At 38.4% G+C, this 19,135-nt stretch overlaps 3 protein-coding genes across 3 annotated transcripts; all 3 read left to right on the top strand.

Annotated features, from left to right (window-relative positions):
- Nucleotides 1-447: 447 nt before the first annotated feature.
- Nucleotides 448-4,997, top strand: LOC114155711 (ATPase inhibitor A, mitochondrial-like). Its single transcript, XM_028035741.1, has 3 exons — nucleotides 448-649; nucleotides 4,014-4,126; nucleotides 4,213-4,997. Exons 1-3 carry the CDS (start codon nucleotides 578-580, stop codon nucleotides 4,352-4,354), a joined length of 327 nt encoding a protein of 108 aa, XP_027891542.1. The 5' UTR covers nucleotides 448-577; the 3' UTR covers nucleotides 4,355-4,997.
- A 398-nt stretch (nucleotides 4,998-5,395) lies between these two features.
- LOC114155710 (heterogeneous nuclear ribonucleoprotein R) lies at nucleotides 5,396-10,509 on the top strand. Its single transcript, XM_028035740.1, has 11 exons — nucleotides 5,396-5,571; nucleotides 6,262-6,422; nucleotides 6,509-6,627; nucleotides 6,726-6,833; nucleotides 6,935-7,048; nucleotides 7,276-7,452; nucleotides 7,670-7,805; nucleotides 7,919-8,124; nucleotides 8,200-8,349; nucleotides 8,432-8,553; nucleotides 9,079-10,509. The coding sequence occupies exons 2-11, from the start codon at nucleotides 6,266-6,268 to the stop codon at nucleotides 9,683-9,685; spliced, it is 1,896 nt and encodes a 631-aa protein (XP_027891541.1). The 5' UTR covers nucleotides 5,396-5,571; nucleotides 6,262-6,265; the 3' UTR covers nucleotides 9,686-10,509.
- Nucleotides 10,510-14,832: 4,323 nt separating this feature from the next.
- On the top strand, nucleotides 14,833-17,362 carry dnajc8 (DnaJ (Hsp40) homolog, subfamily C, member 8). Its single transcript, XM_028035426.1, has 9 exons — nucleotides 14,833-14,991; nucleotides 15,348-15,449; nucleotides 15,825-15,881; nucleotides 16,040-16,106; nucleotides 16,289-16,383; nucleotides 16,469-16,540; nucleotides 16,638-16,729; nucleotides 16,844-16,919; nucleotides 17,002-17,362. The coding sequence occupies exons 1-9, from the start codon at nucleotides 14,920-14,922 to the stop codon at nucleotides 17,119-17,121; spliced, it is 753 nt and encodes a 250-aa protein (XP_027891227.1). The 5' UTR covers nucleotides 14,833-14,919; the 3' UTR covers nucleotides 17,122-17,362.
- Nucleotides 17,363-19,135: the final 1,773 nt, after the last annotated feature.

The following is a 19,135-nucleotide window of genomic DNA, read 5'->3' as shown; positions in this document are numbered from 1 at the left end:
AGGAGTATAATTATTTTTTTCTGCACTATTTATTTTCTTGATGATCCATGATGTTATGGTCACATGTTCCTACAAGGCGCTATGTTATCATGCTGTTCATTATATACAATATAGTGACAGTTGGGTCAGGCACATGTACAGTGGCTAGTTTTACATTTAGCAACTGTACGAAACGAAACAAAAAATAAAAATGAACTGAGTTTGGAAATAACCTGATTCGTTAAAATCATGCATCTATTAACAAAGCAGTGTTGTTTATTTTTGGTATTATTTGGTGTTGGTTTTTTTTTTATTATTATTAAAACATAATTAAGTACATTTAAATGTGTGTAAGTGCTCTCCATTACACAAATCTTTGCAACATTTTCAACATAAATTCCTCCACTGTAGTTCTCCCCCTCGCCATGCGGTGGCAGCGCTGAGCAAACACGCTCCTCTCTCAGTTGGAGTTTCTCCACGCCCAGTTTAGAGACGTTTACTTCAAATTTCCGCTTTTCTGACCCGAAGTTGTTGGGTTTGGAAGGTGGCCCAGGTTTTGCATCTTTTGAGGCGGAATTTAGTTGTATCTGACAGGTTCATGGCGCGACTGTTTCTGAGGGGAAGTCTGCAGAGGTGCATCGCCACCCAGATCAGGATGTCATCTGACCAGGTAAATGGGGAGAACTTGTTCCAGGAGGTTAGCATTAGCTCGCCTAGTGTATCTGTCACTCGACAACAAAGTCGATTTGCTGCTTTGACACTTGCTTTACACTGTACTTGTCATATTAGTTGCGTCATGAGTGTTTGAAGTAGATTTTTTACAAGGATTTTACTTTTTAGCTAGTGCGTAAAAACCAATTACTTTTGCATTAAAAATATAAAATGAAATTAAAACATTTGAGCAATCTCTCCTATCTTTGTTTATTATTATTATTTAAGATTGCCGTTTTTGTATCCATAACTCCAGTCCTGTTTGCCCAGCAGTCGATTGTTGCATCTTCTGTAGAGAGTACCTTCAAGTTTTCTCACACTGTGTTTGAACAGCCACTTTGGTCAGCAATCGATGCAAATCTGTTTGTTTATTACTAAATATAGTAAAACCAACAATAGTAAAGGCTGCATGCATGGCTTTGGTTTAGCCTCCCCACCTCTGACACACATTTCAGCAGCTCCTCCCCAAGCAAACGTACACAGTCTGGTTCAATATTTGGCAGTGTTGCATGTTCAAATCTTCTGCAGTCAAATGTTCTTTTTACATATTATTAAAATGATGTGTTTGAAAGAAAGATTAAATAAATAATCAAAGGAAAATATGCAGTTTAAAAACAGGATTTCCTCCTGTGCATGCTTTACTTCGGATTTAGACAGAGTGTGGGGTTTTCATGTCGAGGCATTACCGTAACTATCGGAACACAGACGCGCTTTAAATGTAATGACTTTTAACTTGATCAAGTAAATATGGTTATTGACCAAAATGCATGCTGTTGCGTTTACTCAGACATGAATCTTAAGATTGGGGGAGAGGGAAGAACCAAGTTGGACTTTGACCAAATAAGTCACACTTTAAACATGTATGCAGCCAATGTAAGAGATATCCACCAAGACAGAAAAAACTGGACTGGAGCACATCTAACTGTGCAGAACTGTTCTGTATGCATGCCCACTGCATATAAAATAGCAGTACTCCTCCTGTCTGCAGAAGTAACAAGCTACAGGTTGTGAAAAGTTCACCTGTCTCCCTTCACCTTCATGACTTCAGCCCTCAGGAGAGGCCAGCATATGTTGCACTCAGTCTGAAAAGCTTTTAATGCTTTGTCCGCTGTTGTCAATGCAAGTAGTGCACGGAAATGCAAAATGACCAAAAAAAAGGATTTATCTGGTTAGTTTAACAAGGAATTTTAACTGGTGTCTGGGATCATAGACTTAACAATAAGATCTACTAAAATAATTTATAGATACAGATTTGATTCTTCTTCATGCTACATTTTGTTAGCCTAAGCATTCGAATACTTTTTACTTAAGTTTTACTTATTACACCAAATTTCAATAATTGTTATTTCAAGGCACTGCACAAATGGAATGGTTGAGTTTGCAGAAATTCTTCGTTGTGTCCAATAATATGGCAGTAGTGAAGAATATCAGCTCCATATTAACAAGAATGATAAAGCTCCATAAATGTTGTTGCTCTTGGATTCGCTGGTAGGCTGGGCAACATTTACCCTCAGACATGGAAACTCTGGTTTATGGCATCTTGCTTACAAGTGAGAAACTCTGTATCTTTTGTTTGTCGTTTTGAACTCTGATGAGGCTAACTAACATACTATAATCAACAAAATTATAGTATGGTCTACTGCAGCATGAAAATGCTGCAGTAGACCTCATATGTGAGTTGAAATGGACCATTCACATGCATCATTATTATAGTTTCTCTCTAATTACTGCAGGGAGCATTTGTAGGTTTCTTGAAACTGGGTGTTTGAAAGCAGGAAGAGCAAAATAATTGTGGCACCAGGTGATTGATGGCTTTTTTAGGGGTACTTCTCTCTTGCCTGTTAAAAAGTGCTGCATAGACACTAGTCCAGCCTAATCTGCAAACCTCCACATGTAAGTCTCTCACACTGCTTTGAAGCATGCTCCTTTCTAGAGGACATTGTTTTCCTGATGATTTTGGGATCCTATTGAACTACAAATTTGATTTATTAAATCTCATAATATGCACAAGGTATGGGAAGATTGTATTTGTAAATGCTCCCACCAATTCAAGCCAACTGAGGTCTTGAAGTAGTTGAGCAAAAACTGGGTCAGTGAGTAGCGCTTTTGTGCTCACAGTTCACAAGACGCAGCTGCAGGTGGGAGCTATTCTTCATCATAATCCATTTTTTTCAGGTTTCTTCTGATTAATAATAGAGAAAGAAGGCCAGCTTTTCTTTTTAAACCAGAGAGGAGAATTTCTATTTTTTAATCAATATTTTGGTATAAAGTTGGACAAGAGTCACAGATTACCTAAAGACAGTTTAAAAATCCACTAGAAAAATACAGAAGTAAGTCTTAATCTAACCTTTAAAGGGGCAGTATTACGTGAAATCCTCCTATTTGAGATTTACTTTGTGTTATAATGTTATTCCCTAATCATAAACATATCTAGAGTGTTGCTTTGATTCTTTAATGTATGTTTGAGAAATCCTTTTAATCTCCCGTGGCAACCATTCAGCTGTGCAAAATGCCTGAGTGGACCTAGCTCCTCTTTCGAGACAAAGCTCCTCCTTTAAGCTGCAGTTTCCAAGCTTCTAAGTCACCACTTCTCCACAATTTCCCCACTCAGCTCCTTCAGACTAGCCAGCAGCGATTAGCAATCACCTGGTGGAATTGGGCATCTGCTGAGCTCATTGTACAAACTACTTCTCAGTGCAATGCTGGTAAAACATTGTTAAAGGGTTAACAGAGGAGTTATCTTGCGATGACTTCCTGAAGGCGAAGTTTCAGAAAAAGCAGGAGTTTTTGAAGAGACAGATCAATCAATCAAATTTTATTTGTATAGCACATTTCAGCAGCAAGGCATTTCAAAGTGCTTTACATCATTACAAACACAGAAACACAATGAAACATGGAATCAATAATCAAAACACAGCATTAAGTCAAGTTCCATCAATAAATTTGTAATTGATTACATTTCAAATACAATTCGGGACAGAGACCCAATTTCAGGGTGTTAAGCTACAAAATAAAATTTCTTATGTCATATTTCATGTGTACAGCATTTTTATAACAAATGAAGGTAACATAGGTACTTATGAAATGGCACCATGCCCCTAGAAAATGCATAATAATGTCCCTTTAATAGAGAACACTTGAGTTTTAAAAAACTTATCCGTAACACAAAGTGTCAACTGCATAAAAGATTTGTTCTTTGAAAGGTAATATTAACTACTCATCTGAGAGGGACATTTTATTTGTAATAGAATTAAGCCCCTATGGATTGTGAGACTCAAATAATCAAACAAATGATTTAACTGAATGCTTTTTGTGTCCATCAGCTTGGTGAGCTGGGCAAAGGTGCAGGGAAAGGTGGAGGAGGTGGAGGATCTGTGAGGTCGGCAGGAGGCGCGTTCGGAAAGCGGGAAGCGGCGGAAGAGGAGCAGTACTTCAGGTGAGCCACTAGTTATCCTTGTAGTAAATGCACTAACCTATGTGCCAGGTGAGCCTTTTAACCCTCTGAATTTTGTTTACTTGCAGGGAGAGGGAGAAGGAGCAGATGGAGGCTCTGAGGAAGCACCACGGAGAGGAGATTGAACATCATAAAAAGGAGATTGAGCGACTACAAAGAGAGATCGACCGCCATAAGGGCAAAATCAGAAAGCTGTCGCATGACGACTGAGGCAGAGAATCCTACTCTGACTTATTACCCGAGTGCCACCACTTGTTGAATTTCACTCGTTTCCTCTCCTGGTCAAGGCAGACCCTGTGATCATAAGTTGTTATACTGACCTCATTCTAAGGGCTGAAACAATAAAGTGATTCATCTTCCTGAATTGTCAAGTTGTCAGCTTATTTAGTGTTGTTAGTATTAGAGAAAACTCCAGCTTGTCTAGTGTGTATAAAACAGAGCTGAGCTGCTAATCATCCATTGTCTATTCCCACTTATCAAAGGTCTGGTGCACATCTCCATCAGTCATTGGTGAGAGGCTGGATACCCTGTGGCCAGTTTATCAGAGATGCAGGATGAACTACAGAGTACACATATAATCACCACTAAGGGTCATTTAGAGAGACCAATTAACCTAACATGCATGTTTAATTATGTTTGAGAAACTACAGAAAACATGGTCTTGCCAAGCTGTGTCATAGTTTGTCCCTTTTATTAAGGCCTTAATAATGAAACCCAGCTTTTAGCTTTTCCACAACTTTATCTCTGTCCTGTCTGCTGTGTTCCTTGATCTTTGTGAAGTTATTTGTTTACTATTGTTCAGTTTAGTTCATAAAGCAACTGTATTTGTATTGAGATTAAATTACAGATTTTACTAATGAGGGGATTTGCAAAAATTTTTAAGGGATACAAGAGTAAAGGAGGCTGAATGCATTCATGCTGCATGTTTTAGATTTTTGTAAAAAAAAAAAAAATTATCACAATACAATTTTTTCATTTTGATAAAATTTGCTTCTATTTGTGTCTTGGTTTAAATGTTTAATGCACAGAAAAAGTGTAAGAATGCACCCGTTTTAATTTTTACTTTTAAAATTGCCAATGTTTGTAGACGAGTGCTTCCGTTTAACGGCCACTTTCTTTGCTGCTGCTGTTTCATTTAAAGATGTTCAGTTTAATTCTTCGCCGCATGAGGGCGCCTGTATTCGCTTTCGATAAAATTCGAACCCACCATACACTCATTGCCCTTCATCAAGTCTCGTTCAATGTCTCGCGATGGTTGATGAGCGGCTGCGTTGTTCGGGCGAGCCGACGACGAGACCGTTGGTGTCTGGAAAATTGTCTCGTGGGTTCAGCACAAACACTCGTCCTTCTGCTGATTTACTCCGTAAGAGATTAAAAAAAAATTCACGTCCTGAAGTGCGTTGCAGTTGACTGCCTGAATTTGACCCGTAAGTTATGCTAACTACCTGTTTCTGCGCCCTTTGTCTGTTTGGCTTGTGGACGGTGTCTCTCGGCACGGTGAGGCCTGTTAGCTTCCATACCTAGCTAGGAGGCTAGCGACTGGTCCTGGTCTCGGAGGGAAGATGGAAACGTACTTGAACGCTGCTAATGTGCTGAAATATGATAAATAAATTATTCGATCGTTTGTATTTATAATCTAGGTTATATAGTATCGTATGCTGGGTAGATCTTGCATAAGAAACATGTTCGTTTAGCTTAGTAGCTGGCTTGCATGTGAAGGGGGCGGGACTGTAGGTGCCGATGGTTTCTCTGAGAGCCCGGGCTATTTTAACTCGAAACGGAAACCATACCACGTTGCTTACAGTTATTAAAACTATTTGAAGAGTTTGCTTTAAAGGTTGCTCAAACTTTCTTATTCCACACTTCTATTATAATTAAGAAATTCCAGATTAAAATATGGATTTTTGATAATTGGGTTCTTATAGCCATAAGCTGAAATTATATTATAAAAATAAATTCTCTTTATTTTAAAGAAAATCATAAGACTTTGCTGAACCAGAATTTAAGATTTTTTTTTTCTACTACAGTCTTGTTCTTATTTTTAGGAATTTCTGATTCTACATTGTTTAGACCAGAATAAGATTTAATCACTTGTTTTTATTTTATTTTCCTTGCAGAAGAATGGCCGCCACTGAGGTGAATGGCAGTTCTGCTCCAACAAAGGAAGAAGAGGAACCCATGGATGTGACAACAACACATACAGAAAATTATCAAACTCTGCTTGATGCTGGGCTGCCTCAGAAAGTGGCTGAAAGTTTAGATAACATCTTTCAGACAGGTGGATATTTAAAACTGAACAAAAGAAGAATACAAACATTCAAGTGTGTTTCATTTGATTGTGGCTAATATAATTTTTTTCTGCAGGGTTGGTGGCATATGCTGATCTGGATGAAAGGGCTATTGATGCTCTGCGAGAGTTCAATGAAGAAGGAGCGCTTACCGTGCTGCAGCAATTTAAAGAAAGTGACTTATCCCACGTTCAGGTACCTGCTTAGTTTCAGAGTTTTGCTTCAGCAACAGTTTTTTTATTTACTTTTTATTGCTATCTGTACTAATTTGTGTGGATATTTTTTCTTGGTAGAATAAAAGTGCTTTCCTTTGTGGAGTCATGAAGACATACAGGCAGCGAGAAAAACAAGGAAGCAAGGTCCAAGAGTCAACTAAAGGTCCAGATGAAGCAAAAATAAAGGTAACCTAAATGGGATTTATAGTGTAGAACCCCAAGAGTAAATGTTTACGTCACATTCCCCTGCAAACATAGTTTGATTATTCTTTTGTATATACGTTTAGGCTCTGTTGGAACGGACAGCCTATACTCTGGATGTGACGACAGGGCAGAGGAAGTATGGCGGTCCTCCCCCTGAGAGCGTGTTCACCGGCACGCAGCCAGGGATCGGAACTGAGGTCAGTAGTTGGTCTAAAGAAATAACATCTGTATTGTAGCCATTATTGAAAGAAAAATTCTAATTAATTCAAACTTGAATTATCTATAACTAAAAATATTTCTCTTCTGTCAGACGGATAAGGAGAAACTAAGAAATCTGAAACCAACACTGTTAACCTATGCCTGATAATAGATTCATCATAGATTTCAATATTGAAGCTTAACTTGTATTTCTGTTCTCATTCAGGTGTTTGTTGGAAAGATCCCCAGGGATTTATATGAAGATGAGCTTGTGCCACTGTTTGAATCTGCTGGTCCCATCTGGGACCTGAGGTTAATGATGGACCCCCTATCTGGTCAGAACAGGGGTTACGCTTTCATCACTTACTGTAACAAAGATGATGCGCAAAAGGCTGTGAAGCTTGTAAGTAGTTGTTGTGCAATCAAACAGAGTGATTTTTGTCGTTCAGCTATAACTAAACTGATGCTATTTTTTTCTAATAGGATGAGCAATGGCCATTTATATTTCTTTTTTTTTTTTTTTTTTTTAAGCCTTTAAACATTTTGAAAAACTGCTTTGACTCAATCTCCTCTACGGGAGATTTTCTGTTAAGATTTTGCAAATGTGTTTTTGTTTCCAGTGTGATAACCACGAAATTCGCCCTGGGAAGTATTTGGGAGTGTGTATATCTGTTGCAAACAATCGCCTGTTTGTTGGATCGATTCCAAAGAACAAGACAAGAGACAGTATATTAGAAGACTTTGGCAAAGTCACAGGTTTGTTCAGTTGTAAAGAATCAATTGTCTTTTATAACCTCATAAGTTTGCAGTTGGTAATAATGATAGGCATTTGTGTTTGTAACAAAATATGTTTTTGAATTATGTTACAGAGGGGCTACAAGATGTGATCTTGTATCACCAGCCAGATGACAAGAAGAAGAACCGGGGCTTTTGTTTCCTCGAGTACGAGGATCACAAATCCGCAGCTCAGGCGCGCCGCCGCCTAATGAGTGGAAAGGTCAAAGTTTGGGGGAACCCAGTCACCGTGGAGTGGGCTGACCCTGTTGCTGAACCTGACCCAGAAGTCATGGCAAAAGTGAGCGGTTCACATTTAAAATCCATTCTCAGTCTTATGTTTTCCAGGAACTTACCATACTTACTGTAATCACAGGTGAAAGTGCTCTTTGTGAGAAAACTGGCTACATCTGTGACAGAAGAGCTTCTGGAGAAAACCTTCTCTCAGTTCGGGAAACTAGAACGAGTGAAAAAGCTGAAAGATTACGCTTTTGTCCATTTTGAAGATAGGGATGCTGCTGTAAAGGTAGGAATTTTTTTTTTTGTTTGAAGGATTTTTGTGTATTTGATTCTGTTTAAATTAGCAATTAATTGTTAATTCTGTTCAGGCTATGGAGGAAATGAATGGTAAGGAGCTTGGAGGGGAAGAAATCGAGATCGTCCTGGCGAAGCCCCCAGATAAGAAGAGGAAAGAGCGCCAAGCAGCCCGTCAAACCACCAGGGGTGGCGGGTGAGTCAATCACATGATTGATGGGGCTTCAGCTAATGATTACTTCAGTAATCAATTACTCTGATGATTAATGGAATTTTAAAAAAACTGGCAAATTCTGCACATGTAACATTGAAGCACTTATTTTATACAATACTAGAAATACATTAAAATAAATAATTCAAGTTTTAAAAAAAACATTTTATTGCCTAAAATGCAATAGCATAGCATTGCTTCTGTGTATGCTAACCGGGTGAAGCAAAAACTGCCACTAGAGGAGTTCTGAGTAAACCATATTTACAGACAAAGCAGTTTTTTTTGTTTTGTTTTTATCTTTAATGCCCAACCTGAAACTTCCTTGCATCATTTTTGCTTAATTTCTACTCTGAGACTATTTTTCTTGCAGCAAATGGTCTTTTTTTTTTTTTTTTAATTCTGTTTGCTCCAATTAGCAATTAATCAATTACTAAACTAGTTGACGATTAACTGTTTCAGCCCTAATGATTGGTCAGTTGTTTACAGATCTAATATTTATGTCCCTCACAGGTATGATGACTATTACTACTACCCACCTCCTCGCATGCCACCACCCAGCCGAGGTAGGGGCCGTGGTGGCCGAGGGGGCTATGCTTATCCCCCTGATTACTATGGCTATGAGGACTACTATGATGACTACTATGGCTATGACTATCATGATTACCGTGGTGGCTATGAAGACCCTTACTACGGCTATGAAGACATGTACAGCATGAGGAGCCGTGGTACTCGCCCCACCAGGGGTGGGCCTCCTCCTCCAAGAGCCCGTGGCGCTCCTCCAACACGAGGCCGGGGCGGCTTTGCCCAGAGAGGGCCACCCCTTGGTGGCCCGCGCGGCGCTCGAGGAGGACGGGGAGCGCCCTTCCAGCCTCAGAGGGGCCGTGGTCCTCGCGGTGCCAGAGGCAATCGCGGGGGCAACGTCGGCGGAAAGAGGAAGGCCGACGTATTTAACCAACCTGACTCCAAGCGCCGTCAGACCAACAACCAACAGAACTGGGGGTCCCAGCCCATCGCCCAGCAGCCCCTGCAGCAAGGGGCCGACTATTCCGGTAACTATGGTTACAGTAATGACACCATGGAGTTTTCACAGGATTCTTATGGGCAACAGTGGAAGTAGATGCACCTAAAGGTATTTGGCAACAACAAAAAAAAGAGGAAAACTACAAAAGAAAAAAAAAGGAGATTGGCCACAATTTTTTGATTGACTTTTTATTCTTCTTATTCTTCATCCCTCATGAAAAAAAATCTGTATATACATATATCTCAGAAAAATGGACAGACTGCAGAATTGGCTCAAGACGATTGGCTGGAAATCCTTTTGGCTGAAGAAATGAACGTAACCGTTGTGGTCATTTCTTACTCCTGCGGTTACATTGGGACACATCTTTAAAAATAAGTACAATTTTATTGGAAATTTTTGTGCCTGGTCCTTTTAAAGCCAACAAAGAACACTGACAAAAAAGCGGACGTTCATTCTCAAAAATTTGGTTGGACATTAAATACAACACATGGCCTTGCAGGAAGTTTCTTGTCCATGCTCCCATTTTTCTTCCCCTTCTTGTACTCCTTTTAATTTGTGGTTTATTATAGTAGTTTAGGATCATGCTTGTAAATAAATGCATATGGTTAGAGCTTCGTATTCATTTCTTTTGCAGTGGTGGAGAAAGGAATCCACCAAAGGAAAAAAAAGAATAAAAGTTTTGTAATGTCCAAAGTGTACGCCTAGCACTTCTAGAGATAGATAAATTGTGTTTTCTTTCTTTTTTTAAACTGATAACATAACTTCCATGTTTTATTTCAACTTGCCCCGTAGGAATTGGTTTGGCTTACCTTAAGAGCCATAGCAGTTTGTTCTCTGATGTTATTTGTATTTATAACTTTTACGTTTGTTCCGTTTCAATAAAACTCAGATGAGCATCAGTCCATTGTCAGAACCTCAAACTCAGTGTTGTGATTTGATCTATAACTTCAATTCTTTGATTCAAAAGAAGAATTTTCTTTTTCCCAAGTCAAAATTTTTTTCCCCTCTAGGGAGAACCGCAAATAAACTTGAATTGCAAGAGTCCAACAGAACAGGAGACCTTGTCTGGATTAAACAGGGTTTTAACTTCTATCCTTCAAATGTTTGTTCAGTAACACTGCTGCATTTCCTGCACACACCGTTGTTGATGGTGAAATTGACAATTCACACAAACATTCCCCAAAATTGTTCCCATTTCTCAAACTGTTCTCTTAAACCATCTACCTTCTTCAAATGTTTTCTTCTGCGATTCGAGACACAGGAAGAAGCAGCATTTATCCCTCTGAAGAATATGTGCTGCTTATCAGGTGACCTAATCACATTTTCCAGCTGCAAGTCCTAACTGACTTGATGGAAAAAAAAAGACTTTTCCAGCAGGTTTGTATTTTCTTTAAACTCCCTAGTTGTACACATTTGTTTCAAATATGAAGTTGGTTGCAGTTGAACTCATATTTATTTTATGTGCACCGTAAAATAAATTAAAAGCCGAGAACAAGTTTGAGTAATGGTGAGCACTTAAAACTCTTAAATTCAAAGTGTGACGCACACTGACTTGGAATAGATCTTCTACATTGATTTGACTTGATCTTGTTGCTTTCTGAGAATCTATTCTCTCCTGTTAAAGATGCCAGGGATCTGGCCATCTTGAGGTTTATCATTGTTTAAACATAATCTCACTCACAGAACGCTCCACCTGAGAGAATGTGTTTACCACGACAAATAACAATTCTCTAGCCTTTACCTGTTGGTGTCATTGTTTTGTATTTTGTTTCATGTGTCTGTCCTCTTATTCCAACCTGCCTAGGTGGAGAAGCAAAGTGAGCGGCACCACTAGAGTGAGGAACTCACCTGAACGGTACTTGAGGGTGAGCCAGCCTTGCACAGAGTACTGCCTCCTCTCCTGTAGTTGACTATAATCGCTTCAGAAGCTTGAGCATAAATTTAGTTCTTTGTTTTTTTTCTTTTGTTTGTTTATATAATCTGTAGTTAAAGAAGACTTTTTCTGTTATTGATATTGCTGTGCAAAAAATTGAAAACACTAATTCATAATTTGTTCCAATGCAGCTCAGACTTTCTTGCCATCTTTTAAAAGTCGTTTTGATCAACAGTTCTCCTGTCCTACCAAAGGATGCCTTAGAGTTGCTGTTTTTTTGTTTGGTTAGTTTTTTTTTCTTTCATTCACTTTTAGAATCACATGAACATAGACTAGTAGAGAACAAAACGATTGTCAGGCACTCAAAGACAGATTAACAGCATCTGAGAGTCATTAAAAAAATGGGGAAAAATCCTGCAAACATCTGAAACCTGACAGATACTGTGTTTGGGTCGATTACCCAAGTCAAATTTTTGTCTGTCTGAAAACCTTAGGATAAGTACAGTTAGAGATACTAAACGGTTCTTCTGGACAGTTGCAACAGAATACATAAAGTTCCTTTTTAAATTAGGTTATTTTCCAAGTTGGAGTAGGGAAAAAAACATTCATTTGTTGAGTTTAGGAGCCTTTTTGTTAGTAATTCATCAATCATTTGGTCATTAATCAAAAATCAGCTAATTTTCCTTTGATCATGTCTGATATCCAAAACCAGAAATGAGTTATAAGAACACGAAGAAAACAAGACATTGGTACCTTGATAGATGTCTGCTTTTGTCTAAAGTATTGGTAGAATCATGGACAAACAAAGCAGGAAAGCTTTACAAGACCACCAGAAAGTCTGAAGAACTATCTCTTAAGACCACTTTAAAAGCCTATAAGAAAGTCTGGCTTCTTTGAAACGTTTTTGTTTTTAAAGATTATGTACTAAACTTTTTTGCACAGTAGAGTACCTTTTTATCAGGGTTCAAAGAGGACGAGTCCAAGTTTTCTGTTTAGGCTATTTATAGAACATACCACCAGTATGTATTTCTTTGAATCTACTAATGTTTTCACATTAAAACAAAAACAAGTTTGAGAACAATTTTTAGGAATTAAATTGCCCTTGGTTCAGACTCTAATAAAAACCAACATCGCATACTGTCTTGGGTGTGGTAACCAGAATGCCACTGAAATCATGCATACATGTGTTGCATATCTTGGCTCACTGCACCAAAATCACTGCAGCTGTCTGCAAAGGCTTTCTGCAAGTAGGAGGAGCTGGACATTTACCCTTCTTGGCCACTAGGGGTCGCAGCTCGAATGCAACGTGACTAGTGATCCCTTTCTTTGTCCGAGGCAGCTTTTAGGAGATTGAGTTAATTATCAGCTCTGTTCGAAGCAGAGAGCCTTATTATCAGTTGGGGTTTTTTTGAGCATCATTGGAGAAACTGATTTAAATATTTCAGAGATTGACTGATTGCAGAACAATGACTGCACATAAAAATAGGTGTAATTAGCTTTCAACACCACCAGATGGCAGTATGTGGGCTGCATTAATTCACTGGTAAAAGTGGGGTGCGGGATGTGTGGAGAAATGCAACAAAAGAAGGCTAGTTGTTAATGCTGCGGTGTCCTTAAAGCACATTTTCATATCAGAACTGTGTGTTTATGTTGCCTCTTGTCACCAGGCAGTAAAGGAGCTGCCCACACCCATGTGAATGAGTTCACAGAATTGGAAAGAAGTGATTGGTAAGGCTTCATTATTAACTAATTCTCAGAAAAATCAAACATGTGCCATTTAAACTAATTTTAGATGTTTGTTATAAAGGGTTTGCCTTAGAGAAATAGAATCCAAAAGGGACAACTCCTCTTTCTGCACATGATCTGGTATTGATGCTCATGCTGATTCATCAGCATCTTTCTGTCTGTGTGGCCATGTTTTAGTTCCAGGTCTGAGAAGCGATTTCCACCTGGTGAAAGCCAGATCCATTGCAGGTTTTCATCCACCTCAAGATGCATCTAACAGAGCTCCAGAGTATTGGGTAACCAGATTTCCTAAAGGTAAGAGACAAGGGCGAACAACCTAAAAGCACTTATTCAGAGCAAGATTTACCTTTTTATCTATGTGTATATAGAATGAAAATAAAATATAAGCTTTAGTTTTAGAGAATGGGTCATAATAATAACGAGTTTTCATCTCTATATTTAAGGGAGAAAGGAGGACAAGCAGACCCATCAACATGAAGAAATCTATGCTCCTTATCCAGATTCAAAAATTACTCTTAAAAGGAAAATCTATGGTTTTAATTGTACTGTATTTATCTAAATTGTGTAATTTTATGTTTTTACTTTAACCTACATTATTTTTGTAACAATTATTTTTTTTATGTTAGAACAAAAGGGGAAATAACTCCCTTCACAATAACTATTCCCAACTTCAACCTAAATTTTAATACATGAAGGCATGAAATAGTCCTAAGTAATCAGTTGCACCTTTTTTTTATTAAAAAAACAACTTAACATGGGTTGTCTGTGGGATAAATATTGCCTTGTAGAAAGTGAAATAAAAATGAATTGTGCATCAAATTGTAAATACATGTTTCCTTCTGTATTACCGTGTTGTAATATTTTATGTTTATAAATTAAAAACCTTTTTTAAGACATGACTGTGACCTGATACTGGTATTTAGATATCTTTTTTCTTCTTTTTTTTACCAGTTAGCAATAATATTTGTCTTCTTTGATTATTGTAATTCGATGTAAATATAAGTAGGTATTTGGGTTGTATTGGAAAGATCAAGTGTGGATGTTTTGGCTTGCATAAAGCCATATATTAACTAGGCCTCTTAAAAAGTTGTGAAACTCACCTTTTGTTGTGAAAACATTACAACTCTGAGCATCCTCTTCAGTCAGAGGCTACTTCCTGGAAGACTGACTGCTACAGGGGAGCCTTCCTTCCCACATCTCTTTGAACAAACCTTGGTAACCTAAGTAACATTTAATGCCCTTTTGGGTTTCATAGTTTTTTGTTGTTTGAGTTGGCACTATGTAAGCATTATAAGCATTATAATGAGTATTCTCACAGAGTAGCTATAGATTTGTAAATGTTGCAGAACGTTTCAGTAAATTAGAAAAAAGGCTAAATAAACTGGTCAGTATACACGGGGAAGTGTTATGGCAACTAAAACATCTTATGAAACCAACTGCGACTTCTGTATTTCAGCATTTTCAGGCGTTAGACGTAAATATTTTTTTACACCAATATGCAACTTTGTTTTGGAGACGGATATATTCAACAGAACAGTTTGTCAGAAGTTCAGAAAGGACTCGTATTTCGTCGTAAATCACAAGAAAAAAACCTGAACTACGAACTGCGCTGTCCCCGTATCATCTGACGTCATCGGACATTCGACGCCTTGCCCCTGGAAGGTTTTGCGAATCACGTGACCCACTACGTCACATGTAAACCGGAGCGAAAATGGCGGCCGCTGGAGGAGAGTCTTCCTCTCAGAGTGTGTCGGATGAATTATTTCAAAACTTTTACACCGAGGTATGAAATATTAAAACATTCTCAAAGCTTGCTGCTTTATTTGATTTCTACAAAAGTCTGTGTCGATAATTCGATTGTTCAGGTCATACTAGGCCTAGTAGGAGTGAGCATCAGCTAACGACTAAAGCTAACATTTACTGATGGATTGTATTATCTGCAAACTACTACTACACATTTGTATTATTTCGTACTTGTTTAAAGTAGAGCCGTCATTTAAGGTGAACATTTAGTGTTTCACCTTAGTTCTGTGTTAAAAGACTTTTCTCCATAGCAAACATAAACACAAACATGGTGATTTAAAAATATATATATATATATATCATGATGGTTTGTGCTGTGCATATGTTTTTCGATAGGTGAAGCAGATTGAGAAGAGGGACTCTGTGTTAACGTCTAAGCAGCAGATTGACAGGTTGCTAAGACCTGGATCATCGTACTTCAACCTCAACCCTTTTGAGGTAACAGATATTTTCTTGTGTGATATTTCATGTTTTTACCGATTTTTTCAAGCATATGATTTGTATTGTTTGATTCATGTCAAATATTACCTTTGAGTCTAAAGAGTTTTGATTTGTTGGAAACAATATGACTGTGTTGGCTCACCTTTTGAATGCAATTTATTGAAAGGTTCAGTAAACGTGGTTCCTTACTTGGAGTTTAAAAATGATCTTAAATTACTTTTTGTACATTTGTAGAGCTAATTTTGAATTAATCATTTTTGGGGCTCTTATTCTGCCTTAAATCCAACCTCAACTTTATTAGGTTTTTTTTTTCATTTTTTGTTATTTTGCCAAATGCACAGTAAGTGTGATTAGCTATTGGTTTTATTTCAGGTATTGCAGATTGATCCAGAAGCAACAGACGAAGAGCTGAAGAAAAGATTTAGGGCGGTAAGAAAAGATTAGTTTTTTATTTGTAAATTTTAAATGGAGTGAACTTGTATACCACTTTTCCAGTCATACTGACCAATCAAAGTACTTGACACCAGATGGATAATCAGGTATAGACCGGATGTTTTAACCTCTAGCTTCCTCTTTTTATTGCATAGTTATCCATTTTGGTCCATCCAGACAAAAATCAGGATGACCCAGACAGATCACAGAAAGCCTTTGAAGGTACAAATACTCCTGTCCAGATATTGCTTGCTAAAGATTGTAGCATTATTCAGCTTTATCCTGCTGTTTGCTTTAAACAGGTTAAAGCAAACTCAGCTGTCTCCTTAGTATGTGTCTGTAAAAACAACAATTTTTGTCGGTGAAGCAGCTGACTCACACAGCTATATCTTATTGTTTCCCAGTTGTGGACAAATCATACAAACTCTTACTGGATCCTGAGCAGAAGAAGCGAGCAGTTGATGTGATCCAAGCAGGAAAAGAATATGTGGAGCATATGGTGAGTGGCATCTGTCAGCTTACCTGCAGACACATTCCATCAGTTCCCTTTTTGCATCTGTTCCATAACATTCTGTCATTAACAGGTAAAGCAGAAAAAAAAGCAACTAAAGAAAGATGGGAAACCGCAGGATGTGGAGGAGGACGACCCTGACATGGTAAGTCAGTCAACTTCTAAGGAAATATTACCTGGTTGACCAATTATAAATACAATATATAGATATTTTGTTATGCTTTTTTGTTTGTTTCTTAAAGTTCAGACAAGCTGTGTACAAACAAACCATGAAGCTGTTTGCTGAGCTTGAAATAAAAAGGAAGGAAAGGGAAGCAAAGGACATGCATGAAAGGTAGAGCGTCATGTATTTAGAACCTGGATGTTGTCGTGTGTAGGACTGCATAAAGGTTTATTTAAATGATCCACATGTGAGTTTTTATATTCTTAATAAATCCTGTTTACCCAGGAAAAGGGCAAGAGAAGAAGAAATCGAGGCAGCGGAGAAGGCAAAGCGGGAAAGAGAATGGCAGAAGAACTTTGAGGTGAGCTTTGCTGTGTTTATCCATACTGGGAACATTGAGTTGATTTTTGTAGTTTCAATAATTTCATTTTAAAATTCTGCAGGAATCACGAGACGGACGTGTGGACAGCTGGAGGACCTTCCAAACCAAAGGAAAAAGCAAAGAAAAAAAGAACAGGTCCTTCCTCAAACCCCCAAAAGTTAAGATGGAGCAGAGGGAATGATGCTGAAAAACTGTCAAAATAAAGTCATTTTCTGTGAATCCCCACCTTATTGTCTGCAGTCAGTACAGTCACATTCTGATGCGTCACATGACAGGTTCCTTATCCCGACAAATGTAGTTTTGTACTTCATTTTCTATTGTACATACTTGTGATTAGTTAGAGACGATGCATCTTCCATTAATGTAACTCAAAACGTCTTGTTTTTCAAACCCTAATAAAGCTTGATCTTCAGTCTACTTTATAAAGTTGGGAAATGTTTGTTTTGGTAGCACAAAGTTTGGACAATGCATATCTGAAACGATAAGTGTCAACTAATTTAGGATATCAGCATTTCAAGTGCTAACTGTACTATTGGAAAAAAAGTAAAGTCTAAAATATTTTAAAGTGTCGAGCGTAAATGTATTTGTCTAAATAAAAATGCCAAACACTCATGGTGTAGTCTTTACAGTTTATATTTAATTAGAAATACAAACATTTCTGATCTGGTTCAGATTTTAAGCTACAAACCTGAAAATCTTTGTTCATATATATAAAAAAAAGCTACGTTTATAAACTTATTGTATGATTGGCAAATGCATAAATGCAGTCCAAAGACTTTTCAAGTGTACAAACATGTCAAACGACATAAGCTGTTTTCCTTCTTTCCATTACAAAACAAAATCAGTCACTTTAAACAGATTTCTGCAGCAGGTCTCCTTCGTAAGGGAGCTTCCCAGAGCTGCTGACGGTCCTTAGCTGATGCCCGTCACATAACTTTGCACTGCTCTCCGCTTGCAGCGGAGACTGCAGGAGATCCGGCGGCGCCTCCCGTCAGCCCGTCCAGACTGAGGCCCTGGAAGGCTCCGAAGAACGAGTCGTCCTTTGTGGCTGCCGGTTTCCTGCCTGCAGGGGTGTGCTGTTGGTAGGAAACAGTCACAATCAGGATTATAACCTATTAAACAAAAAAATGAATAAAAATTCTTTATTTACCCTTGGAAGGCAGTGGTGGCTCCTGAAGTGAGTGTTCCGTACAGTTCTCTCAGCGTTCTTCTTGGCCAGCATAGCCTGCTGACGTTTCCTTTGGCAAACAGCACAGAGCCACATTAGGTGCGGCACATGGACAAGCAGCTTATTCAGGTACCATACAGCCCTATCCTTATTAAGCTCAGTCTGCCTGGCAAAGAGTCTTAGCCAGATAACAAGACAGTAATGTATGGCTTATTTATACTGCCTAAAAATAGAAGATTCTAATAATAAATATTCAGAGATAAAACATTTCCCGTCCTTTCAACATAGACCAAACTTTTTGCCGTACCTCTCCTTCTTCAGTTCCTCCTGGTAGACCCTGAGCCAGGAATCTGGGACCTTCTGGCTGCTGCAGGGAAGGCTTCTCCTCCGGCTGACGCTCTTCCTGCGGGTGAAGCTGAACCTGCGGACGGACTGGCTCCCCTTGCTTCTTCCTCTCTTCTTGGTGTTTTTTGTGCCAGACACACAGCTGGTGAACTGCTTCAGTGGAGCTCCCAGCGACATGAGGGAATCCATTTCCAGAGTTGTCGGCGTGTAGATTTAGCTTCAGATGGTCTCTGTCAGACTTCAAAGCAAAGTCTACCTGTGGGGAGATGAAAATGTCCAGAAATGAATCAATAAAACACACCCTAACACAATCTATTCTAGTTTAACTGTTTTATTTAAATATTACTTTAATAAAAATAAAATCTACTGACCAGTGATGTATCCTGAACCGTTCAGCTCTGTTATATCAGTAAAAGCAGCATGTCCAGTTGATGAGCCGTTCCCTGTTGTTCTGCTTGTTCCTCCTCTCTGTCTGGACTTCGTGACGGTTCAACTGATGACTTTGCTGGTCTTGAAGGATTGATAGGATTATCTGAAGACGCATAAGACGTTCATCTCATTAAGAAGAGTCACAAACAAATCTGTGCCGGAAAAAGACCTGTGTTTACAGCTGCCAAGTAAAAAAATAACAAAATAAAAGAAAAACCACTAACCTGTAAATCAATTTTGTATCTAAATGCTA

This window comes from Xiphophorus couchianus, chromosome 13, assembly GCF_001444195.1.
Source record: "Xiphophorus couchianus chromosome 13, X_couchianus-1.0, whole genome shotgun sequence".
Classification (NCBI taxonomy): Eukaryota; Metazoa; Chordata; class Actinopteri; order Cyprinodontiformes; family Poeciliidae; genus Xiphophorus; species Xiphophorus couchianus.
This window is presented reverse-complemented; position numbering and strand designations above follow the sequence as displayed.